This window comes from Dromiciops gliroides, chromosome 1 (genome assembly GCF_019393635.1).
Source record: "Dromiciops gliroides isolate mDroGli1 chromosome 1, mDroGli1.pri, whole genome shotgun sequence".
Taxonomy (NCBI): Eukaryota; Metazoa; Chordata; class Mammalia; order Microbiotheria; family Microbiotheriidae; genus Dromiciops; species Dromiciops gliroides.
The window spans coordinates 460813222-460840217 of NC_057861.1; the positions used below are offsets into that span (position 1 = coordinate 460813222).

General features: G+C 38.3%; 1 protein-coding gene across 1 annotated transcript in view; it reads left to right on the forward strand.

Moving 5' to 3' along the window:
* LOC122726181 (leucyl and cystinyl aminopeptidase) overlaps positions 1-19165 on the forward strand; it is a 131661-nt gene extending 112496 nt beyond the window's left edge. The window contains exons 14-18 of the mRNA XM_043963732.1: positions 6595-6779; positions 7507-7668; positions 10812-10952; positions 11787-11868; positions 12775-19165. Of these exons, the coding sequence (XP_043819667.1) occupies positions 6595-6779; positions 7507-7668; positions 10812-10952; positions 11787-11868; positions 12775-12906 (702 nt within the window). The 3' untranslated portion in view covers positions 12907-19165. The remainder of the gene's footprint in view (positions 1-6594; positions 6780-7506; positions 7669-10811; positions 10953-11786; positions 11869-12774) is intronic.
* Positions 19166-26996: the final 7831 nt, after the last annotated feature.

A 26996-nucleotide genomic window follows, 5' to 3' on the forward strand; every position in this document is an offset into this window, starting at 1 on the left:
AAAGCTAATCAGAATTAAAGCAGTAAATCAAGATGGGAGTTTTTAGCTTGTGTAGCGTTCTGACACTTTTTCTCATTTAAAAAAAAAAAAAAAGTCGGGCATAAGTTATAGTTTCTGCTATTCCTGGCCTGTGTGACAAGATGCAGCTGTGAGGGACCTACAGCCAACCATGTGCACCTTAAAGTTAGAAAAACAGAGCATTAATATGCTGCCATCTCTGAGAACTCTAGAAGCATCAACAGCTGTTTAATTGTTTGCTGTGAAGAGAGAGAATTGCCCAAAAATGTAAAGGTTGGTTCTTGCCACCCTGCCTTCAACAACCATTGGTGTCCTAGGAAAAACATCCAAATGTGTGTTTTTAAAGCCCTGAAAAAAATAACATATTAAGCACCTACTCTGTTCAGAACCTGTACTGTAAAGATCTAAAATAGTCTTTGCTAATTTAGGAACATAAAAATGTATGGTAATTTTGTTAATATTTCACAGTAAGGTTAAAGTAGAGTTTATTTGGAAAATATCAATTACTAATAAGTGAGAAGAAATATGGTATAATGGAAAGAATTCTGGACTGGATTGGAAGTCAGGAGCTCTGGCTCTTCTATCATTTTGATGTTTTGAGTTTGGGCAAATTTCACATCAAATTAGCCATTAATAAATGAGGGTGTGAAGGCTAGTTGGCCTCTGAGGTTCTGTTGAACACTAATATTTTAGCATCTATAAAGGTAAATGGCACTGCATGTCAAGAAGTCTAAAAGTTCTTGCCTTTTTTTTTCTTTTTTTTTTTTTTGGTGAGGCAATTGGAGTTAAGTGACTTGCCCAGGGTCACACAGCTAGTAAGTGTCAAGTGTCTGAGGCCAGATTTGAACTCAGGTCCTCCTGACTCCAGAGCCAGTGCTCTATCCACTGCGCCACCTAGCTGCCCCAAAGTTCTTGCTTTTCACCAGTTTATGACAAGTAGATGAAAGCTACCAGCATAATGAGGAAAATGATCATGCCTCTTGAAGACCTAGTGGCTGCCATAGGTTCAGGCAGATAGGGAAGGTACACATGTTCAAAAAGGGAGATTGAGGGACAGGGACAGATTTAAAAATATTTTAGTTGTGTTGTTCCCTACACACATATTCACATGAACCATGATATCATTGATCTGGATCTTCTCTGTAGGAGTTCAGATTGCCATCCGGTCATGCCCTCTCATACATTTTCCATAGGATCCACCAAATGTTCTGTAGGCTTTCCTCATCTATTCCTGATATTCCAAGGATACCAATGTGGCATATGTCCATCCATCCCATGTTTTCATCATGTAATTAACCTGTCATCTTTTTTCAGTTAAACATTTTTTAATAACATCTGTTACTCCAGTTCTTCATAATGCCTTATTTGTTACATATGGCAACATACTCATATATGCCATGCCTCTCTCCATTTTCTTCTGAATGAGACTTAATTTTATTTCTTCAGAGAATATCTCAGTCATACAACAACAAAATATTAGTATTAAAAATGTGGACCATCGTTTTACATAATATTATGGGGTCATTAATATAGCCATGCAATTTCCTGTTAGCAATCCAGTTTGATCTTCTCCTATTTAATTCTGGGTCCAACACATCCATTTCCAGTGTTTACACAAGTTCATATGTATATGTGCACACACATCCAATGGCTAAGCTCTACAAGTTGACCATCTAACTTCATATACACAAACTAGATAGATATTTGTTATTCCTGTGTGGATAGTTAGGTTAAAGGGCTTTGGGGTCTCAAGGAAAAATTTCTTTTCTCTGGGATTTGATGCAGCAGCATAATGTGATCTACAAAATAGCCTCCAGAGAGCCTTACTATCTATAAGAAATCCCTCTTTGAAATTTAACTCCACCCTGGATCTCTTCCATGATGTGATTTTTAAAATTAGAGGGACATTAAACACAATTCTCTCCTTTAGCTTCCAGGGAATTTTAAGTCCCTTTATTCAAGTAGAAATTATACAATTGATCATTGGAATAAAACTGTTTTTATTAAACAGATTTAGATTTAATGTGTGTGTATACACATACATACAGGGGCAGCTAGGTGGTGCAGTAAATAGAGTGCAGGGCCTGGAGTCAGGAAGACCTGTGATGGATAAAAAGTTCAAGAGACAAAATATCTGGGTAATTAATCATTTTATTAAGTATGCCTAGTGAATAATTAATAAAAGGATGGTCATTTGGCTTTCTCTTGTAAACCAAAGACCCCTCATGGAGACCTCTTGGTGCTTATATACCCTTGAAGAGTAAGTGTTCCCAACAGGGAGAAATCAGCTCTGATTGGTTAACAGTTAATGAGAGGGGCAGCTAGGTGGTGCAGTGGATAGAGCACTGGCCCTGGATTCAGGAGAACCTGAGTTCAAATCCAGCCTCAGACACTTGACACTTACTAGCTGAGCAAGTCACTTAACCCCAATTGCCCTGCAAAACAAAACAAAACAAAACACCGAAAAAACAATTAATGAGAGAATGAATATTATAATGAAAAGTGGACGTATTCTAATCAGGGTCTGGGGGAATGTGACTTTGATTTTGTCACTCTTACCCCTCTTCACCCAGACCACCCCAACCTGGGGCATTCTAGACAAAGGGATCTACCTCCACCCAAGCTTGACTGAATGGGCCAGAATTGACCTAGATTACATTGTCTTTGTAAGGTTTTTTAATAGGTTTTCCACCTAGATAAAAGATGGTCTAGGTGAGGTAAATTTTGAAGCAAGGTTGAAGAAATAGGAAAGGAAAAAAAACCACACCTGGATCGTCCCCCCACAACCTTCCTCTGTTGGTTATTAATATAAAATAGAAACAATCATTCAAATCTGGCTGCCCTCAGACATTTGCTAGCTGTATAATCCTGGGCAAGTCACTTTGCCCTGTTTGCCTCCATTTCTTTATCTGTAAAATGAGCTGGAAATGGAAATGGCAAACCACTCCAGTGTCTTTGCCAAAAAAAACCCAAATTGGGTTGTAAAGAGTTGGGCATGACTGAAACAACCAAGCAACAGTATTACTTATTACGTGTGTGTATGAGATACCATATTGTATGAGATCCTTTAAGGCTGCATCTTTACCAAATTAAACACATCTTTATCATCAATAAATTGTAAACACAGAGAGATCATATGTTTGATACATCTTTCAGTCAGTTGTATGTTGTAAAAGATGTGAAATCCTATCAAATTTTACTGGCAAAAACCAGCCTCTTCCCCACTGGTCCCCTGATTAAGGGTGCCTTCAGAGTATCATAACTTACATTGATGAGAAAGTAGGAGAAAGAACAAAATTAAGACAAAGCTAGCATTCTGCCCCATAGATTCTCTGTTAAGTCTCATTTTGGGACCTGACATTACCAGACATTTTTGTTTCCACCACTGCTTTATTCATATTTTTATGAGTTTCTGAAAATGGATGGCCCAGTCTGAGCCAAGTCTGTCTATCTTCAGGTTAGTTTCTTTCATGATTTAGTGTTTTCCTAAGGGTTGTCCAGTTCCCCCTCCCCACCAAATGCTACAGAGGATGGAGTGTTCTGAGGCTGGTGAGAATTAAAAGGAATGAGAGAGGCCTTTCCCAATTTTGTTTTTGCAAAATGTATGCTCTTGACAGAATCTCAGACCACACAGATGAAGAAGGAAGTTAATAAGCATGTATTTAGCCCTTATTATTTGCCAGATACTGTTCTGAGCTCCTCATGAATATTTCATTTGAGCCTTACAGCAGCCCTAGGATGTAGATGCTATGATCACCCCCATTTTACAGCTGAGGCAAGCAGAGTTAAGTGACTTGTCCAAGGTCACACAGCTAGTAAGCATCTGAGGCCAGATTTGAACTCACAAAGAGGTGTCTTCCTGACTTTTACTGCACCACCTAGCTGCCTATAGACTGTGTGTCATCACTTTAGTAACATATGGAAATGCATATTTCATTTGACAGTATTTGTCAGTCACCCCCACCCCCCAGTAAGAGTTTGCAGTTTGAAAATACTTCCATATTCTGTACAATAGAAATCATTTTCATCATTTAGGGGGAAGGAAGAAAAAGTTAACTAACCAAATTAGTAACAATGACCTTTCAGAGTTAACCAGACATGTCTCACCTGCCACTAGAATGGGGTAGGTGATTTTGTCCAGAGTACTGGTGTATAAATTAAAAACCTATTTTAATGTTTTTAATTTCTATACACTTAAACTTTTATCTTCCAGTGAAGAAGTGTGCTTTCTTTTCATCCTTTTATAGGTCTTATGACATGGTCATGGAGCCAGGACCATCCAGGTTCCAGCTTACTTCTAATTCTAAAACCTTCAAACTTGTTCTTAGTCCTTCCAAAGAATAAAGCTGCTTTTTCTCATATGTGCCAGGAAAAAAAAATGCTTCCTACAATCCACTCCTAGTCATAGGAGACCCAGACAGGAAGTCAGGAATAGTCACCATCTAGAATAAATGTCAGCAAGAAGCCAAAAACAGCCTTTTATCTTTGGAGGCAGCCTTGATGTCATGGGGAGAGCTCTGAACTTGAAGTCAGGGAAACCTATGTTCATCTCACCTCTGAAACAATGATGAGCTCTGTGACCATGGAAGGAGTACTAACCTCTCAGGCAATGCCCTATATCTTATCTGCTATCATAAACAGCTTATTGTTTGCGTAGTTTCCTACAATGAAATCACAGGTCCTCGATTGATTGAATTGTTCGTTGTCCAACAGTGATGATCCAATAGTGTACATAGTTTTACACATAAACCATCTTGTCGCATCATTTTGATTTTTTTAGCGTAACTTTTATTGTACTTTTCATAACTTAGAAAAGCACGAATTCTCTCTCCTTCCTACCTCCTCATCAAAAAACAAACAAAAAAAACCCTGAAAAACAAATTCTTGCAACACATCTGGTTGTTGTCTTTTATGCTTAAAGAGCACAAAATGATGTCACCAAGTCAGAATCAGTAACACATGTATAATACATATATATAGTCAAGCAAAGCAAATTCTCTCCTTGACCGTGTCCAAAAATCCATCACCTCTATCAGGAAGTGGGTAGCATGTTTCATCATTGGGCCTCTGGGATCATGGTTGGCCATCAGATTGATCCGAGTTCTTAAGTCTTTACTTCAGCCAAAGCCCTTTATTGTAGCTCTATGGAATTTTATGGTTCAAATGTATAAGCAACATATTATTGAATTTTGCTTTCTATTTTGTTATGCTATCCTCTATTACATCATTTTTAGAAATCATTTTGGGTGAAATAAAAGGGCAGGTAAGAACATGAACATCCTATTTTAAAAGTCTTCAATTTAAATTGGCAAGTGAGGAATGAGGCAGAATGGTTCCTCTTACCTTCCTTATAAAGAAACATAAATATTATAGGATCTCAGAATACTGGTGAAAGAAAGGACTTTAGAGCTTTAGTCTTTGCCTCTTGGCTTTACAGATGAAGAAACTGAAACTCAAGTTGTTGCTGTTATTTGTAGTAAGTAGCAGGAACAGGCTTTGAAATGGGTTTCACTGACTCCAAATCCAGTATTTTTCCACAATTCCAAATTATGTCTCCAGACTTTCACATGTCCTCAGGGTCATAGACTTAGAACTGGGAGGGACCTAAGAGACCATCTCTCCTACCCCTGCCACTGCTGCTTTTGCACACTGATTGATACAGATAACACAGGAACACTTGATAGTGCATCTAGAAAGAAAACAACCATCATTTTTCATCCCTCAACCTCATGGACGATGTTACTGGGGTTCAGACTAGTTCTGTCACAGCCAACCCATCAGGGGCAATATCATCAGCAGTGTTAAGATAAACTGGAAAAATACATTTAGCTTAAGGTATAAAAAAGTCAATTGATACTCAATAAACCTTTGCACCATGATCTTTGTTTTTCCTTTCCTTCTGAGCGAGCTTTGGTTATAAAGTTTTTTGTTTGTTTTTTACGGAATAAAATAACACTTAACTTTATTTCAGATGTAACAGCAATGTCACGTTAAAATTGAAAGATTTAATCCTTAACTACACCAAGTAAACTCAGCCACTTAAGTGTTTTTAAAGAGTTATTCCCTCCCCCCAAATGAGGGAGCTTTTCTTTCCCACTGTCACACAGTATAGTTTCCTGGCATTTCTGTGTATGGACTATATATTCTTCATTGTTTTCAACTGGTGACCAAGGTGATATTTTTTTTGCAGGGCTATGGGGGTTAAGTGGCTTACCCAGGGTCACACAGCTAGTAAGTGTCTGAGGCCGGATTTGAACTCAGGTCCTCCTGAATTCAGGACTGGTACTCTATCCACTGTGCCACCTAGCTGCCCCCGATAAAGTTTTACTAAGAAATTATCTGCTTAACTTTCTAAGGTGACCTTCCATCTACTCTGTATGTATCTTTATCAACCCTGTACTGACAGGTACATGTTGTCTCACCCATTAGAATGTAAGTTTGAGGGCAGAGACTATTATTGCCTTACTTCATATTCCCAGTGTTAGCACAATGCCTGGCATATAGTCACATTTTAATAAATGCTTGTTGATTGATGGGTTTCCTATTGTTCCCTTTTCCCTCTAATACTGTCTTTAGACTAGGGTGGCAAAATTGCTTCAACACCAAATCCGACAACAAACTTGGACTGATGAGGGGACCCCATCGAAGAGAGAACTTCGGTCAATCCTGTTAGACTTTGCCTGTGCCCATAGTCTGGAGAACTGTAGCACAGAAGCCTTGAAGCTATTTCAAGATTGGGTAGATTCCAATGGTACTAAAAGGTGATATATGTGTTTCTATTGTTATTACACCATCCTATGTCCCTCACCTTTACCCAACCAAAAAAAAAAAAAACCCAACAAACAAAACCTGTTGAAAGGAGGTGATCATTTTGCTTAGCCATCCATGTAGCAAAGCTATGAGTGGTGTTCATTTTCCCCTCTTTTGGGGGTTTTCTATGGTAGATTTTGTTGGTAGGTAGGATCTGAGCTTATTGATATGTTCAGACAAGCATCTCTGCTCCTCCAGCCTGTTGATAAAAGGAAGAAAGGTACTTCTAAGAGGAGGCCGAATTAGTCACCAGTGGCTATTTTTAAGTAGCTATATATTTTTCTCAGCTGAAAGATTGACTTGTTCCTGGTTATCAGGAGAGAAAAGAAACAGGATTGGAATGTGAAGACTCAGCACAGACAAAAGCTGCTGGTTTTGATGTTCACATCCCTTCAAATAAAGAGAAAAGTAGAACCACCATACTGTTAGCCATCTCTTCTTCCCTGGGTTATGTTTTATCAGTGTGTGATTTATACCTTCAAGAAGTGTCTAAGCTGGTGTATTTTGTGTGATTTGGACCTTCTCCTTTGCTCCCCATAGTAAAGCTACCTCTGCCTCTGTGTGGGGCTTGAGATAAGATTTATCTTCTTGAAATGTCCTCCTTCCATGAAAGTCTCAGCTTGGCTGTCAGTCTGTGTGCTGGTTTTTCATTTGTGGCTCTCTTTCTCTCTCTTTTAGACTGCCGACCGATGTCATGCACGTGGTGTTCAAAGTTGGAGCAAAAACTGAGGCAGGCTGGACGTTCTTGTTTGAAAAGTATGGCTCTTCAGAATCGGAAGCCGAAAGAAACAAAATCCTTGAAGCTCTTGCCAGCTCAGAGGATGTACGGAAACTTCACTGGTATGAAATCACCAAATAATTAGGAGACACATACTTTTTGAATTTTACACTACTTGTATATGCTTCCTTTACATTATGAGCTATTTCTTAACTCTGTGAGTTGACCCATCTTACACAGTTTGCTAAGTTGCTTGGATGTACTTTTAAGATATGGTGGGCAGCTAGGTAGCGCAGTGGATAAAGCACTGGCCTTGGATTCCAGAGGACCTGAGTTCAAATCCAGCCTCAGACACTTGACACTTACTAGCTGTGTGACCCTGGGCAAGTCACTTAAACCTCATTGCCCCCCCTCCCCCCAAAAAAAAGATATGGTGAAAATTAGGTACAAGGGACTGGTGGGGTTAGCTTCACCCACATGGGCAGAGTAGACAGTGTCTTGTGTAGTTAGTATCCTGTGGTGACAGGGAGGGGATGTGCTTGGAACCCTGCTCACCATTTATATGCCATAGTGTCTATAGTCTGTCATTAGAGATTTATTCTTTCGAGGTTAAAGCCTGCCCTGTTCAGGCTTCATTATCACTCTACCAAATATTTTTCCTCCTTATTGGCCAGCTTATTATAAGAGAATAGAGTCTGTATTGGGGGAGGTGAGCATATAAAGAACAGACCATTTTGGAGACTGGGTCACTGTCAGAGAAGGCCGGCTTATCTAGAGCACCATGGTGAGGGGCTGTAGACAAGCACAGAGAACTGGAACTGGAGTCAGGAAGGCCTTAATTCCTATCACTGTCCTGACACTAGCCGCTCTGTGATCTTGAAAATGTCGTTTTATTTCTTAAGTAAATGGGCCTTATTTTCCATTTATTTCTAAATGGGCCTTAGTTTCCTCCCCTGTAAAATGTGTATAGTATGCTGTGTATCTCATAGCATCGTTGGAAGGAGGACAGAAGCATTTATCAAGCACTTACTATGTGCCAGGCACTGTGGTAAGCACTTTACATGTATTATTTCATTTGCTCCTCACAACAAACCTGGAAAGAAGGAGCTACAGTTATCTTCATTTTGCAGTGGAAGCTGAGGCCGACAGAGGTTTGTAACGATTGGAATGATGCCACTTGCTGGAGACTTACTGTAGAAAAGCTCCAACATGAGAAGAGGGCCTCTGAGGGCAGGACCATGCAGCTTTCTTTGGCATCAGGAAGTGACGTTGGCTTGTGGGAGGAGGAAGGGGGAGGCTGGCACGCTGGCTCGCGTTCTTTCCTGAGGACTCTGGTGGAGAAGGGAGCTAGAAATGCGCTCTCCCTTTGATAGAGGAATCTAGGCCTTTCTTTCTCTCTTTACCAAATTCTTATTCTCCTTAATAAATGCTTAAAAGTCTAATTCTTGCTAAAGCTTATAATTTATTGGTGACCACTCATTAGATATTTTAGACAGTATAGCTAGAATTTTACCCCTTACAGGTTAAGTGACTTGCTCAGGGTCACACAGCTAATGAGTTGAATTCAGATCTTCTGACTCCAGGCCAGCCCTCCTTTTTCAAATTTAAACTGATATATGAATGTGAGTTTTTGTTATTGGTGGTGGTACCGTGGGTAGGGCTCTAGGAATGGAAAGGAGAGCACAGAACAGGGAAGATGGGAGAATTCTAAAGATAGATTTCTCCTATTTCACAATTTTGCTTGGGCTGACCCTGGTAATATCTTTGGGGAGCCCTCTAGACCCAGTCCAATGTCCAAAGACTTCTCTTGGGTTGAACTGGTAACATAGACTTACAAAACTTTTTTTTTTTAATTTAAGGTTTCAACCCTGGCACCAAGAAGATTGGGAAATTTTATATACACACATACACACACACATTTTTGTGTGTGTTTCTATACATATACATGCACACATACATATACATGCACACATATACATACATACAAATTGTACAAATAGTTTGTTCTCTAGGCAAAGCCACATACCTATAATGGCAGCAAAGAATACTGATATCCTAGATTTTATTCCATGTTACTCTCAAAGGGTCGAGAACACAGGTGTGTGTGTGTGTGAGAGAGAGTTATAGAAGTCAAAAAGTTTATGCATTTGAACAGGCAACCTTTGTACTCATTAACACAGGTTCATTTAAAGAGACTTGGCAGCTCCTAGGTACTCAGATATTTAATCTGTTTACAATTCAGCAAGAGCTGTCTAAGGCAGTGTTTTGGAATCCAAACTATACTGCAGGACTAGTCAAATATCTAAATTCTCTACCTTGTGCCTCTCAGCACAGAGGGTCTCTGTGGATCTGGTTAAAGGAATTAAGAACCAGGAGAAGGAAGGTTCCAAATCTAAAAGAAGTAAATGAGATGCAGGGAGAAGTTTTAAGGAGCTATTTAAGTTAATAATTATGAAGAAGAGAGGCAACTAAGTGGCACAGTGGATAAAGCACCAGCCCTGGAGTCAGGAGGACCTGAGTTCAAATCTGACCTCAGACACTTGACATTTACTAGCTGTGTGACCCTGGACAAGTTACTTAACCCCAATTGCCTCAAAAAATAAGAAAGAAAGAAAGAAAGAAAGAAAGAAAGAAAGAAAGAAAGAAAGAAAGAAAGAAAGAAAGAAAGAAAGAAAGAAAGAAAGAAAGAAAGAAAGAGAAGGAAGGAAGGAAGGAAGGAAGGAAGGAAGGAAGAAAGAAAGAAAGAAAGAAAGAAAGAAAGAAAGAAAGAAAGAAAGAAAGAAAGAAAGAAAGAGAAAGAGAGGGAAGGAAGGAAGGAAAGAGGAAGAGGAAGAAGAAGTAGAAGTAGTAGTAGTCAGGACCTTTAGTTAGATAGTTGAAGTTTTACAGAAAAATTTGTCCCAAATTGGTGATTAGGAAACTCAGGTTCTAAATTAAGTTCTATGTTCTATTACACTTGAAGCATTTCTTTTCCATAGTCCCAAATTCAGATGTAGCCGTTTATAAATATCTTGGCTTATATGTGATGCTGACAGTGCTTATCTGGTTGATTTGATCCTTTGAACATTTTAAACTAAAGACCGCTTTAATTCTGATGATCAATCACAGGCTAAATAATTTATACTCTTTTTTTCCCCTTGAGTTAAAAGCAATTACTGGGAGACTTTTATCACAATGCCTAACTTAAACTTGGGAATTGTTGGTTCAGTAAGAAGAACTTTAACTATGAATTATTTAAGGGGGCTAAATCTGCTTTCTTCCTTAGGTTATTGAAAGCTAGTCTTGATGGAGATATCATCCTATCACAAAAGCTGTCTATCATCATTAAAGCTGTTGGCCAAAGTTTTGCTGGGCATTTATTGGCATGGGATTTTGTCAAAGAGAACTGGAGTAGGCTTGTACAAAAGTAAGTTGTTCAAAAAAGCATTAACTTGAAATTACTGTGATTCTTTGGTCTATAAAAAAGGTACCCAGGGGCAGCTAGGTGGCGCAGTGGATAGAGCACCGGTCCTGGAGTCAGGAGGACTTGAGTTCAAATCCGGCCTCAGACACTTAACACTTACTACCTGTGTGACCCTGGGCAAGTCACTTAACCCCAATTGCCTCACTAAAAAACAACAAAAACAAAAACAAAAAAAAGGTACCCAGTTTTTCACAGCTTCCACAGGGGCTGAAACTTAGTTTTATGGCTGAACAAAAATATTTTCAACAGTGCCAAATTCTGATCTGTGACATTTATTTTATGAAAATACCGCACATTTAACCATGAAATAATTATTGTTTTTCTTTCAAGTATTAATCTTACTTAGACATTTGACTTCATTTCTAAGATTGCAGGTGACAGTTATAGACAACTTATTAGCTACTGTGGTGCTGTCATACATGTTGGAAAAACAGCTCATTCATGCTTACTGCAGTAAATGAATAGTTTAAGAATCTTCTACCCTGCTCCATGGCATAACAGCATGCTGTTTGTTATTGGAAGATGTGAGTAGATTCTTTGTGAAGAAGGTAGAGAATGTGTTAGTTCAGTTGATTTACATTTTATCCAGACCTCTGTTTTAGTAAAGGTTAGATGTTTCTATCTGTTGACTGACCTCTTGGAGGTAGGAATTCCATTCCTGTGTCTTTGGCATCCACAACAGAATCAGTATATTTTCATAAACACTTCATAATAATCATGTTTTGGTAACACTTTTTTTTTCCATTTATTTTTATTGTGCTTCTTTCTTCCCACCAGGTTCCATTTAGGATCCTATACCATTCAGAGTATCGTTGCTAGTACAACTCATCTGTTTTCAACAAAGACACATTTGTCTGAGGTTAGTGATGTAAAATACTAGGAGATTGAGTAGCTCTCCCACTGAGGTGAATCAGCACAGTGGAGATGTTGTTTGCCCACACTGTCATCGTAATCCCTCTTTGTTTTGTCTTCAGAGATCTTGAAATTGTATCCTGTGGAGGGTAGTTCTTCCTTTCACTTAGCATGTATTAAGAGTCTTTTATGCACCAGGCCCTATGCCAAGAACCAGGGCTACAAAGACAAAATAAAACAATGCTTCCCTCAAGAAACTTCCAGTCCATTTGGGGCAGGGAAGAAGACTGTATAATAAGTAAATATAAAATATATATAAAATAATTTCTGGGGGGAAGGCATAAGCATAATATAATAATATAATTTATATTATAAATATTATAAAACAAAATTCTATATCAAAGAGAAATATAAAACACTTTATTAATACATGGTAAAATATAATAATTGTTATATTATGTAAAGGACACAAAGTTCAGACTACTTGACTTTTGAAGTTCCTCATTGCCTTACCCACACTTCTCCAAAATTAATAATATTCTGAATTAAAACCACTTTGGGGAAAAAAAGACTTTAAGCCAAATTTATGACTGTAAATGAACTTGCATTTAGGAATATAGTTTTTTCCAAATGACTTTTGGCTGCCAAGAATATAATTTCTCTTTTTTTCTTTTACTTTAAAAAAAAAAAGTAAGGAAAAATATTGTTTTTCTAAAAGAAAGAAAGAAGGGAGGGAGAGAAGGAGAGAGAGATATAACTATGTTCATTTAGAAATGTTTGGCATTGTAGCCTTTTAGCCAGAACAGTACCACAGGTTTTCCAGTCCTCTGCCCCTCCACCACCACTACCATTGTGTGTCCTTATACGACAGGAATAATGCATATGTGTGATTTTACGTTCTTTTTTAAAACAGGTACAGACATTCTTCGAAGCCCAGTCAGAGGCAACCTCACAACTCCGCTGTGTCCAGGAAGCCATTCAGATCATCCAGCTGAATATCCAGTGGATGGAAAAGAACTTAAAAAATCTAGCTTTCTGGCTGTAGGGTACATGACATCATCTCTTTGTGTTGGCCATTCAGAAAGTTTGTGAAATGTTGATCTCTTGTTGCTTTTGCAAAAGCCAGGGTAAAACCAGGCATCACTGCAATGCTGTTTGCACTATTAGGTATTCTAGTGAGCTCAGGGCACATCCTTTTGATATTTTGTCTGTGTCCCTTAGAGTGCCTGTGGGCAGGATGTAGGCTGTTTATTATGTGCTCACCTGTGTCCACCAAACATCTACATGAATTTTTAAATTAAAAACATACAAATGGAGAGGGATGGGGAGGCAAGACTCCATTTTGAAACTGGTTTGGGTTCTTGATATTTGAAAAGGGTTGACACAGTCAAACAAGAGAAGAGTTACTATGTAAGCGTCCTTCTTTGCAAAATCCTGGTTTATCAGTGTCCCTTGTGCCAAGCCCCTGGTTGCTTCATGGTTTATAGGCCCTGTTTAGAACATGAGGCCTAGTAAAACCTCAGAAAGTCTAATAGTGAAGCCAGATAATAAAACATACAGCTATAGCAAATTAAAGCCAAGTGTTAATATTGGTTTGGGCTTGAAATTATGAGTATCCAACTTTTTTTATTTTATTATAAGTAGGATATAGAGCCGTTGTATGTATTTTTGTTTGCTGAGTAGCCAGGTGCTACAGATATTAAAAATATCTATTATATATGAAAGCCAAATATCAGGAAAGAGTCTAAATTGTTGAGTCTATTTTGATTTTGTATATATGTATGTGTGTGTTTGTATGTTCATATATCTGGACATATGTGTGTTTATATTTACTTTTTGGGCAGCCCCTAAAACATTGCCGTAGGAAATTGCTTTAGGTTGGATCAGATGTTCATTGTAGTTAATTTTTTCCTTAAGTACTGTTTTTGCCACACAATTTCCTCCCCACTTCATAAAAACCCTAACCCCAAACCACTCCTGTATCCACCAATATCAGCCCAATATCAGGGAGTGGTCCCTAACCTTTGAATTTAGGGGCATATCATTCAATGCTATCTATGTCTTATGTTCTGGTAGCACTGGTGTCTTTTAAGTTTGACTCTCCATTGCTTTAGTTGCAATACAGATTAAATAAATTTAATTGTCCTTACTGATGTATTTTTATTTGACTTGTTGAAAAAAGTATATTGGGCTATAGTTTTAATTGAGGACATTTTAGAAACCAAAATATCTTATGTGATATTTTACCTTTTACCTGGAAGGAATATAGTATGAAAAGGAAGTAAATGAAGCTGATTATAAAAATATATGACTTTGAATTTTTCCTGCTTTTAGGAACAGTACATAATTTAAAACATCTTTTTCTGTTGTTTTGATTTTAAAGTAACAATTAGCTTTAAGGAAATAGTAAAGAAAACCCCTCCCAACCCTAAAGCAGGTGTGAACTGTGGATTCTTTCTCTGAAACTATGGGGGATGTACCTGAATAATTTGAACTATGCAGACATAGTCGCAGATTATTGTGTTTCACTCATTCTTAGGAGAAAAGATTCCTTCTCCAAATTCTTGTTTCTTTCACAATTTGCTTTAAAACAATTTCTGTTTTTAAAAATAGACCCTTTTGTGTGCACTTTAAAAATGTGCATAGTTGAAAGATAGGAAAGGGTATATTTTTCATTCAATAGGATCAACTTATTAGTCAAATATCTATTATTTTAAGTTATATGGGAGATCATGTATGAAATCATATTTTATTTTGTGTAAAATATTTTTATATTGAATTTAAAAGTAAAGCAAGTTAGGTAATAACCTTTTTAAAAAAGGAAATGATAGTCTTTTTTTTTTCTCCAGTGCAATTTCTTTCCCACTCCTTATCTCCATCAGTTTCAGAATAGAAAATATGATACCCTCACAGTCATGGTCAGATACCAGGGTGCTGTGTAGAGACTATTGGGAATATGCTTAGAAAAGCAAAGGACAGATTAATTGATGTGGGAAACTATCATCAGCCTAAATTTGGAAGTGGGGGTGGAGGAACACACATTTAATCTTTGGAGAATTTTTTTTTTACCATGTCATATTAATAAAGTATTTTACATTTCTCTTTGATACTTCTCAGATTTAGAAATAGAGATTCCTTAGTCATACTTGCCCTTTGTTATACTGTTGTACAATATGTGTAGCACATTTTGAGTCTCTAAGGCATATTTCCTCTTATAAAATTTACTTGTTCTTTTTAACTTTGGCACTATAAGTAGAACCAAATATTCTGTGCTGAGCATTATGGAAGAAGAGATTTCTCTTGATCCGTTGCTTACCTCTTCTTCAAATGTTGTTTATTTCCATGCCTCAGTTTTGTGCCCATGGAGCTAAATACGTATAAAGTGTTTGGCATATTCTGAACTGATGCACACGACAACTGTTTTTGAAACTATATCCCGAAACTGAGGGATTCATGATTAAAATGCAGTGGAAACAGTTTTGTACAAAATCTTTTTTTTTTTTTTTAGAATCTTTTCAGCCTCTAAACTTTATCTCACCTAAGACACTGGGATAGTGAGGCCCAGTAGATGGAAGCATAGGAACCAAAGCATATTTTTGAATAAACACGTAGATTCATGGCTGAAAATTATGACTCAAATAAAGTAGAGTGAATACCTTGTACACATAGAGTTTGGACACATAATCTAGTAGAGAACAGTGGAGGAAAATTCATTCATTTTGAAGCCATGGCACTGAAAGTTGGTAAAATATGTTGCCCAAAATATGTTATATTCAATATACAAATCATTGGATGTTTTAGTCTGCAAAGAATTTTGAAACGTCTTTCATAAGCTAGTGCCTTTTTCCATCTCATCAAGCTTATTTATAAGCCACTTTTAAAAGATACTGTGGTGTTTGGTCATTGTTGGAGAGTTTCATATATTCCAAGAATCTACGATGATTCTATTCCATCCCAAATTCCAACCTACACTCATTTTATTCCCAAATGGCTATTTATTAATATCTATTTTTGTAAATATGGAGAATAAAATGTGAACAACCTATATAATCTTGTTTCCCAAAATTGACTGGATTTAGAATCAGATTGATAGAACTCATAATTTGAAAGTGTTAAAAATAATATCAAGAGATCTCAAGACAGTAAATATTGTGAGTTGAGCTAGTCAGTCAACAAGCATTTATTTATTAAAGCACTCGTGGTGCCAATAGCCTACTGAGAATAGGGACATTGAGTAAGATTATGAAAGCACCAAGCCTAGAATTATGCCATGAAGAACTGTAACCTGTAGCCAAACCATTCATCGCACATTCAGAGAACTTAAATATATTTTTTCATGTGAGGATTGGAGGATTATATCCATTTTAGAAGATAAATAATTTTTAAGGACTGTAGCTATTTGGGCTAGGTTTTTAGAGCTCCCTCCTTTCTCCTATCCCCAGATGCTTTTATTTCCTCCTGGGGTATATTTGGTATGGTGTGTGTATTTCTTTTTTTCTAAATGTACATAGTGCATCCATGATTTGGTTTTGCTACTTTTTTCAATCAATTTTTTCAGGGACTAGTTAATTTTTAGGAGTCAATATAGATGGCTATGTTTATCTAATGCCTACAAGTATATTTGGCAACCTTTAGTACACCTGTTTTATAACAGCCTTGGAATCTCACTAGTTTTCCTTGCTTTAAGCTGGCTCTTTGCCACTTGGCTTAAAGTCGCATTAGTGCGGTGTCCTTGTTAATGGTAGCAGATGTGGAGCAAATGAGATAAGTTACTGTTTAGAAAGATCAGTAGCTTTTGTTACAGATCAGTTTATGGAAACAAATCATATCCATCATTTATGATGAATAAAAAAATATTGAAAATCTCAGGAAAGCAAAGTTTTTAGAAGTGTGTATATTTGGGTGGGCAGTAAAAGAAAGCTCACAGGAGATTAATCTTCCAGTAATATAAAAATAAAGCTGTGTGGGGGTGGCTAGGTGGCGCAGTGGATAAAGCACCGGCCCTGGAGTCAGGAGGACCTGAGTTCAAATCCGGCCTCAGACACTTGACACTTACTAGCTGTGTGACCCTGGGCAAGTCACTTAACTCCCATTGCCTCACTAAAAAAATAAAATAAAATAAAATAAAGCTGTGTACAGTCCTATGAAATAATATTGGCTGTTAACAAGATTAAAAAATGCAGCCCTCCTGAGAATTGTTATGTAAGAGATCTGTCTATAGAATGCAGTTTTAGTTGCTTCAGTAATGTGTGGAGTATGTACTTAGTAAGTAGGGTCAACAGTCAACAATATTTACTAAGCACCTGCTATATGCCAGGCATTGTGCTCAGCTCTAATGTTACCACCCTCCGGCCCCCTCCCCCAAAATAAATAAAAGGTTAAAGACAGCTTTTCCTTTCAAGGAGCTCAGTCTAATGGGGAAGGCAGCATGTCTTGTGTACAAACAAGCCCCATGCAAGATAAATTGGAGATAATGCAGAGAGGAAAGGGGAATCAGGAAAGGCTTCTTTTAGAAGGTGGAGTTTTAGCGGGGACTCCAGGAAAGCCAGGGGACAGAGATAGGAGTGAAAGATTTCCAGGCACAAGGGACAGCCAGTGAAAAGCATGGAGGCCGGGGACAGAGAGTCCGGTGCGAGGAACAGCAGGGAGGCTGGGATTGTTGGATTTCAGAGAATTGGGCCTGGGGGTAAGATGTAGGAAGACTTGAAAGGTATGGGGGGGTGGGGAGCAAATTCTGAAGGGTTTTGAATGCCAGAGTGTTTTATATTTTATCTTGGAGGTAATAGGGAATCCCTCAAGTTTATTCAGTAAGGGGTTAACATGGTCAGGCTTGCAGTGAGTGGAGGATGACCTGGCCTGTTCAGCTCTGAGGTGATGAGGGCCTCCACCAGGGTATGGAAAATTGGATAATGTTTTCCAACGTGTGTTCCTGCATTGCCATCCAATACATAGATGGGTATAAGGTTCTCTACACTGCACCACATCAAATACGATGTTAGTAGGTTTTTCTCTCTTGTGTCTGTGTGCTAGGGATTTCACCCATGCCCCCCAAACCTGATCTGTGACCCCATCCTTGTCAACCTGTTTTTTATTAGATAGAACATTCCTTTTTCTGATTTAATTTTTGCTGTTGCCTGTCTTAGAGGATGTTATCTTTTATTGCACTCTGAAATGTAAAATAAGCCTGCCTAGTTAAGTGTACATTTTGGTATGCTTTTCATGCATCCACCAGACCTGTGTGTTAGCTTGTAGCATTCTGGTATCATATTTCACAGTTGCTTCATCTGCCACATGGTAAATGTTACTGTTCCACATTTGGCTATATCAAAGGAAATGAATGTGTAAACATTTTAATGGCATCTTAACATAATTTGTTTTTACTGCTATTTATTAAGATGCTACTCAGTCCTAAAGGTTTATATTACTTTATTTTTTCCCCCCAAGGGCATTGACTTCAGGAATGCCATATGATTTGGGGAAAAGTTGCAAACAAATGTTATTTACCATATTAAACTCTCAGGTTATATTGTTGAAAAATTAGTTTATATTTTGCTCTTACTTAAACCTGCTGCTGTAGTAGAATTATAGAAGTTTATACGTGATCATAAATAAGGGAGAAAGGGCACCTTTTCTGAGTTAGTTATGGTGGTGATTTGGTAAATTCTGTATGGTTCTCAATCTAAAATATTTACTTCAAAAAGAATCAAGGTCTGGCCTGATTGAATAAAATGCTCCAGAAGTTGCACTGAATGAAATAAACCATCGGTAAAATATATGATATATATGTGTGTGTGTGTGTGTGTGTATGTATGTATATATGAGAATGATAATACAAATGGAGCATTTGCATCAACCTACTAAACTCACATTGAGAGAAAACGAAATCCTATAACTAAGTCTTAGTCCGACTAAGTCTTGATTGAAGCCAAGTACTATAGCTATAAAGAATAGTAGCTTTCAAGTACTTTGGGAATTAATAACTTAGAAACTTGTAAAGAAATAACACTTTTGTATTTTAATGCCTTTAGTAGTATACAATACAAATCTTGTGTCTACACTTTGGCTGATGAAATTCTAAGCCTGTATCATAACTTGCTTTTAGGCGGAAGATTTTTGAAAATAGGATGTATATATGATACTGTATATGCAGATGTGTTTAGTTTCACTTGTAAAGGGGGAAAAAAGGCTTATTTTCTTTACACTTCGATAAATTGTTTTGCATATAACTAGCACTGACTGAAAGGCATGTGTAACTGCATACACTGTTGCTTTTTTGTGAAATGAAAATAAATATTTAAATACAAGGATGGTCTGGATCATTTGTTTTGGTGAGAAATTTTACGTTTCTAAAAAGGTATGGGGGCAGCTAGGTGGCGCAGTGGATAGAGCACCGGCCCTGGAGTCAGGAGGACCTGAGTTTAAATCTGGCCTCGGACACTTAACACTTACTAGCTGTGTGACCCTAGGCAAGTCACTCAACCCCAATTGCCTCACCAAAAAAAAAAAAAAAGTATCTATCTGTACACAACTAGATTTAAAATTTTTCTAGTGTAGGAACCACTGATGCTCATTTCCTTTTCTAGGTATTCACTCTTCAGGTACACTGAGCATAATCCAGTACCAAGTACACAGGGATGTTTGGTGAATATTGACTCACTTTTTTTTTTTTTTAGTGAGGCAATTGGGGTTAAGTGACTTGCCCAGGGTCACACAGCTAGTAAGTGTTAAGTGTCTGAGGCCAGATTTGAACCCAGGTACTCCTGACTCCAGGGCCAGTGCTCTATCCACTGCGCCACCTAGCTGCCCCCTATTGACTCACTTTTTGAAAAATCATCTGAGAGCAGTAAATGATTCCTCTTGTGACCATAGGAAAGGTCTTTGGGTCACAGCCGTAGAGTCTTAGAGCTGAAAGAGATCTTAGAGATTATCAAGTTCAGCCCTTCCTCTCATTTGAAAAGTAAGTTGGGGGGGGGGGGCGTGCAGCTAGGTCGTGCAGTGGATAGAGCACTGGCCCTGGAGTCAGGAGGACCTGAGTTCAAATCCGGCCTCAGACACTTAACACTTACTAGCTGTGTGACCCTGGGCAAGTCGCTTAGTCCTCAATTATCTCACCAAAAAAAAAAGAAGAGAAAAAAGTAAGTTGCCATGACAACACTGTTGAATCAGAGTTAGACTCATACCTTCTTGGAAAATTGGAATCACTGGGTCCTTATTCTACTTTTCCAGATGCAATATTGTTTAGATCGAAAAGACTGCTTCCTTAGGCAAGCTGGCAGCAAGTATTTATTAAGTACCTACTATGTGCCAGAAATAGTAATCACTAGGGATACAAATACAAGTTAAAAAAAAAAGTCCTTATAACATGACTAATGCAGAAATAGGATTAATGTTATTATGTGTGTATGTGTGTGTGTATATATATATATATATATATATATATATAAAACATATATCAGATTACCTGCTGTCTAGGGGACGGGAGGGAGGGAGAAAAATCTGAAATTGGAAAGCTTGTATAAACAAAAGTTGAGAACTATCTTTACATGTAACGGAAACATAAATAAATACATTTTAAAATTAAAAAAAAAAGTCCCTGCCTTCAAAGATCTTACATAAAAGGGAGTTGAAAAATTGGGTTTGGGGAGTGTGTGGTGTCAAAAGTCTGCGAAGTCAGAAGCACAGCTCAGGGGAAGATGAAACCTGGCTAGCCTGGGCCCATCCCCAAGATACCCAGGAAGAACACACTAATGGGAGAGGGGTCAGCACAGCGGAGTAATGTTCCAACACAAGAAGGCCTCAGGCATTGAGGGAAATCCCAGGGTGAAAAAGCACCTGAGGCAGGAGGGGAATGAAGTCAGTGAATAAATAAGCCTTTATTAAGCACCTAATGTGTTCTAGGCACTGGACTAACCACTGGAGATGTAAAGGCAAAAGAATCCCTACTGTCCGGGAGCACAGACTAATGAGGTGGACCACATGCCAAAAATTATGTATAAACAAGCTATGTATAGGATAAATAGGAAATCATCAATAGAGGTAAGGTACCGTTTCCTCAACTGTAGAGATAATAATCACATCTACGCAGAATTGTGAAAATCAAATGAAATAATATTTGAAAAAGTGCTTAGCACAGTGCCTGGCAATGTGGTGCTATATAAATGCTTATTCCCTTGCCTTCCGCCATAGTAGGCACTATAGAAATGCTTGTTACCTTCCCTTACCCTTAGAATTAAGAGGGCTTGAGAAAGGTATTTTGTAAGGGGTGAAATTTTAGCTGGGAGGCAGAAATGAGGAGGGAGATCATTCTAGGTATGGAGATAGCCAGGGAAAATGGAGTGTCTTGTTTAAGGAACAACAAGGAGGTGAGTGTCACTGGTTGGAAGAGGGGGTGTGTTATGAGTAAAAAGACAGGGAAAGTGACAGGGGAATGGGTTATAAAAGGAATGAAATATGGTGCCAAGGGCTTGTACCCAAAATGGAGGTCCTGGAAAGAATTCACCAATGGAAATGGTGTTGGAAGGGTCAGCATGGCGGAAGGCCCCAAACACTAAGGGAAGTCCCCCAGTGATATGGCAGCTGAGATATGTTGGCAAAGTGCAGAGAGTTAAAAAGAGGAATGTATCATGTCAAGCAGTGGTTAAAGTCATCAACATGAAGCTTCATAGCCAAAGTCCCAGCTTCACAACCCTAGTTGCTCTCACTAAATCATAGCAGTACTACAACTACATGTCTATATCTTCTCCCCCAGATTGAGGCCTGAAGTAGAATAGGGAATTTCTCAAACTCTGACATGAGAGGTAGAGCAGGATTCTAAGGTCTTGGGGTGGATGAATTGTTTATGCTCTTCTACATAGTTTTGACTGTATATTCTGATAAGTAATCAATTAATCAATACACATTAAGCACCTTCTAGATGTCAGGTACTGTGCTAAGTGTGAGGGATACAAAAAGAAGCAAAAGATGACTCTTTCCCACAAGGAGCATTCAGCAGTAAATTCACTTTAGTTAACTTCAAGAAACCCTCCATATCCTTCTGTGGTGCTAGCATTCAAATCCAATCAAATATTGTTTCTAATTAGGGAGCCAATAGCTGGAGTTAGAGGTGACTTGTTACCTAGATATTTTTGTGCAAATTTGAACTGACCTACACGTTTGCTGTAAACAACTGTAATGACCTTCACTCTTTAAAGTTTTCAAGGTCTTTTAACAAACATTTCATTTGGGTCTTATAACAACCTTATGGGTTATTCAGGAGAGGAAGGAGCATCTCCATTTTAGGATGAGGCACCTGAACTTCAGAAGGTCCAGTCTTACCCAGGAGTGGATGGTCATCAGCAGAGCCAAGACTAAATCCAGTTCTTCTGATTCCTAGGCCACAATGACTACATCTTCATAATGATTTAATTAATTTTAATTGCTTATAATTTTCACCTTACATTCCTAATTCAGATGTCCTCTAATTTGTTACCACCAGATGGCATTGCTGTCTAGGTTCCTGACCCTATAATTGATGAGGGCTGGGGCTTGAGCGTCCCACACTCACATACAGCCATCATTCATTCTCCCCAACACCAGAGTGAGTTGTGGGGAAACGCCAGTGTCTCTGGTTCCCTAAAAGCTTCCCCCCAAAAAACCTTTTCATCCCTCCTTCAGCCTCCCATGGCTCCTCAGGTCCCTCACTTTCTCAGCTGTGAACCTTGCCCCATATTTTACTGAAAAAATTGAGGCCACTTGCCAAGAGCTCCCTGCCTCTTCTCCCCTCCTTTCATTTCACATCACCTTCTACCAGTTTTTTGCTCCTTTACCCCATGTCTCACATGGAGAGATGGTTCTTCTCCCTTGTTGCAAGTTGGGAGATGGATTGTCTTGTCTGAGGAAGAGCAAGGAAGCTGGTAACAGGAGAAGCCAGATTACATGGGGTGGGGATGCAGCATAAACCAGAAGACTGGAAGTAATCAGGGGCAGTTTATGAAGGATTTGGAATGTCAAACAGAGGATTTTTATATTTTCTAGTTCTAGACTTGAGACATCACCATGGTGATGTCAGAGGGGAAAGGGGCCCAAATATGAAAAATTTGAAGGTAGGATTAAAGACTTGGCAATAGATTGGATATAGGGAGTGAGAGAGAGTAAAGAGTGAAGGATGGCATCTAAATTGTGAACTTGGGTAACTAGAAGGATTATAGTATCCTCTACAGTAATGGGGAAGATAGGAAGAGGAGTAGTTTTCAGGGGAAAGATGATGAGTTCTATTTTGGAAATGTTGAGTTTTAAGATGTCCAATAAGTAGTGGGGGATGCAAGACTTTAGGTCAGGAGAGAAATCTGAAAATCATCTGCATAGAGATGATCATCTAATCCATTGGAACTGATAAGATCATCAAACAAAATAGAATGAGAAAATAGAAAACAAAATAAAAAGGAGAAGAGAAGCAGGCCCAGGAGATATCCTGGAGGAGTACCCAGGGCTGGATGAAGATCCAACCTAGAGGGGGCAGCTAAGTGGCTCAGTGGATAGAGCACCGGCCCTGGATTCAGGAGGACCTTAGTTCAAATCCAGCCTCAGACACTTAACACTTACTAGCTCTGTGACCCTGGGCAAGTCACTTAACCCCCAATTGCCTCACACACACACACACAAAAAAAAGATCCAACCTAGATAAACCTAGATCCAACAAAGGAGACTGAGGAGGAGCAGTCAGATGGATAGGAGGAGTGAGCAAAAAGTTAAGAGTGAAGAAGGTGATCAATAGTGCCAAAGGTTGCAGGAGAGATCAAGAAGAATGAAGATTGACAGATAATTGCATGTTACTTTAATACTTAAAAGTTTCATAATTTCATCCTTAAAATTTTAGATCACAACTCCAGTGAGGTATGTGTGGGGGCAGGGGGATATTTGCAGCAAGTTTTGCTAATAAAAGGTCTCATTTCTGAGATACAGGGAATTAATTCAAATGTTTAAGAATAAGAATCATTCAGTTTTCAGATGAAGAAATCAAAGCTATTTATTGCCATATGAAAAAAATACTCTAAATCACTATTAATTAGAGAAATGCAAATTCAAAGAACTCTGAGGTACCACCTCACACCTATCAGATTGGCTTATATGACAAAAAAAGGAAAATAATAAATGTTGGAGAAGCTGTGGAAAAATTGGAACACTAATGCATTGTTGGTAGAGCTGTGAACTGATACAACCATTCTGGAGAGCAATTTGGAACTATGCTCAAAGGGCTTTGGGACTGTGCATACCCTTTGACCCAGTAATACCACTACTAGGTCCATATCCCAAAGAGATCATAGAAGAGGGAAAAGGACCCACATGTGCATAAATATTTATAGCAGCTTTCTTTGTGGTGGCGAAGAATTGGAAATCGAGGGAATTCTCATCAATAGGGAAATGGCTAAACAAGTTGTGGTATATGAATGTAATAGAAAATTATCATGCTGTAAGAAACGATGAGCAGGAGGATTTCAAAAAAGCCTGGAAGGACTTATATGAACTGATGCTGAGTGAGACGAGCAGAACCAGGAGAACATTGTACACAGAAATAGCAACATTGTGTGGTCAACTGTGATAGACTTGGCTCTTTTCAGCAGTGCAATGATCCAAAACAGTTTCAAAGAACTCATGATAGAAAATGTTCTCCACATTCAGAAAAAAGAACTGTGGATTCTGAATGCAGATTGAACCATACTGTTTCTACTTTTTGCTGTTTTGTTTTTTGTTTTTTGATGTTTTTCCCTTGTGTACTGATTTTTCTTTCACAATATGACTAATGCATAAACATGTTTAATGTAATTTTACATATATAACCTATATCAGATTGCTTTCCATCTTGGGGAGGGGGGAGAAATATTTGGAACTAAAAATCCTATGAAAACAAAGGTTGAAAACTATTTTTACATGTAACTGGAAAATAATAAAATACTTTTATGATAAAAAAGAATGAGCCATTCCTCAATTGATAAAAGAATATGATCAGTTTTTAGAGGAAGAAATCTGTCATTAGCCATATGAAAAAATGCTCCAAATTACAGAGAAATGGAAGTTAAAACAACTCTGATATTCTACATCATACCCATCAGATTGGCAACGCTGACAAAAACGGGGAAATGACAAATGCTAGAGAGGCTGTGGGAAAACAGATAGATTCATGTACTGTTGGTAGATCTATGAACTGTCCTGATTCTGAACGTACTCTGAAAAACAATTTGTAGTTATGCCCCCAAGTTACTAAAATGTGCCTAGCCTTCTACCTAGTAATACCACTCATAGGTCTATACCCCAAAGAGATCAAAGAAAGAGAAAAGGGACCCACATGTATGAAGGTATTTATTTATAGCCATGTTTTTGTGGTGGCAAAAAATTGAAAACTGAGGGGGTGTCCATCAACTGGGAAATGGCTGAACATGGTAATGATATAAGAATGTGATGGAATGCTATTATGCTGTAAGAAATGATGAAGGGACTGCTTTCAGAGAAACCTGGGAAGATTTACCTGAACTTATACAGAGTGAAGTGAGGAGAATGAGAACAGTTTATACAATCACAACAATATTACAAAAGACAAACCACTGTGAAAGACTTAAGAGCTCTGATTAATGCAATGACCAGTCTTAATTCCAGTAGATTTATGATGAAACCTGCTACCTTCCTCTTGATAGAGAGATGTGAACTCAGAGTACAGATTTAGATATATTTTTTCTGGACATAATCAATGCAGAAATTTGTTTTATTTGACAAACATGTTTGTTTAAAGCATTGTGTTTATCTTTTTCAATGGGGAGGGAGGAAAAAGGGTCAAAGGAAAGATGAAGATGAATTTGTGTTCATTTTTAAAAATTAATTTTGGAAAATACAACTCAGGTGCCACCTCCTATATGAGGCTTTTCTCGATCTCCTAGTCATTGGTAATCTCCTCCTCTTCAATTTATTTTGGATTATTACTTTGTATTTATTTTTTCACATATAAGCCATATCCTCTTTATAGTATGTAAGCTTCTTGAGGACAGGAGCTATTTTCTTTTTTGTCTTTGTATTTTCAGTGCCTAGCATAGCCTCTCACACAATAGACACTCAACAAAGGTTTTTTAAATTGAACTGAATTGATGTGATAGTGAACTATAGGGTGCACAATCCAAAATAGAAGGTAATGACAATTTACTTATTTGGCTTAGGGGTATATTACATACCTATGCACACACAGAGAACAGACTTACTTTCCTCATTACATTTTATTTAGTTTGATATTCTTTTTTTTTTTTAGTGAGGCAATTGGGGTTAAGTGACTTGCCCAACGTCACACAGCTAGTGAGTGTTAAGTGTCTGAGGCCAGATTTGAACTCAGGTACTCCTGACTCCAGGGCTGGTGCCCTATCCACTGCTCCACCTAGCTGCCCCTACTTAGTTTGATATTAAAATTGTCTTGTATTCAATGAGCATACACTGATTTCTGGTGGGAGGAGGCAGTGATAAAGTAAAGCTGGATGAAAGAAGGAAGCGGGCCTATAACTGAAAGACAGTTACCTTTGGATAATATACAGGTAAGCTAAAAAGTATTGATTGTTCTTTCTAGTGAGTGGGAGCTGCTTCTTTTAGGAGAATACTGCCTGGGTTTTACGAGCACAGGATGGGTGGTAGCAGCTGGAGCATATGGCTTTGGTTCTTGTAGTGTAGGAGTTGAGGGGATGTAGTAGGAGGCTTTGAGCTACAAGCCTCCTAGGGCTACAGCCTGCTTCAATCACAGCACATCAGCCTTTGGAGGTTTTCTCACGGTGGCCTGAGGCAGCTTTGGTCTGATATTCATTTGTGAATTCCCCAGCCAGAATTCTTCCTCTTCACATTTGTTCCTGCTGTGGAATGTGAGAAGTAGAGGTCTGATACCAGATGTTTCACAATTGACCCACTGGGGCTGAAAGTCTGGGTCACTAGTCAGGAACTAGAAAAGCATTGGGTCTGCCTTAACTCACCACACCAGGATTGTCATTAGTGGAAAGGGACAATGAGTAAAATACCTGCTCCAGATTTCATCTACTTTTGAATTTGTGGTTAGATGAATCAGGCTCACATTGACTAGAGTTATAACAATGATTTAATACTTAAATATTCCAGGGTGGCCAGACATTTATAAGG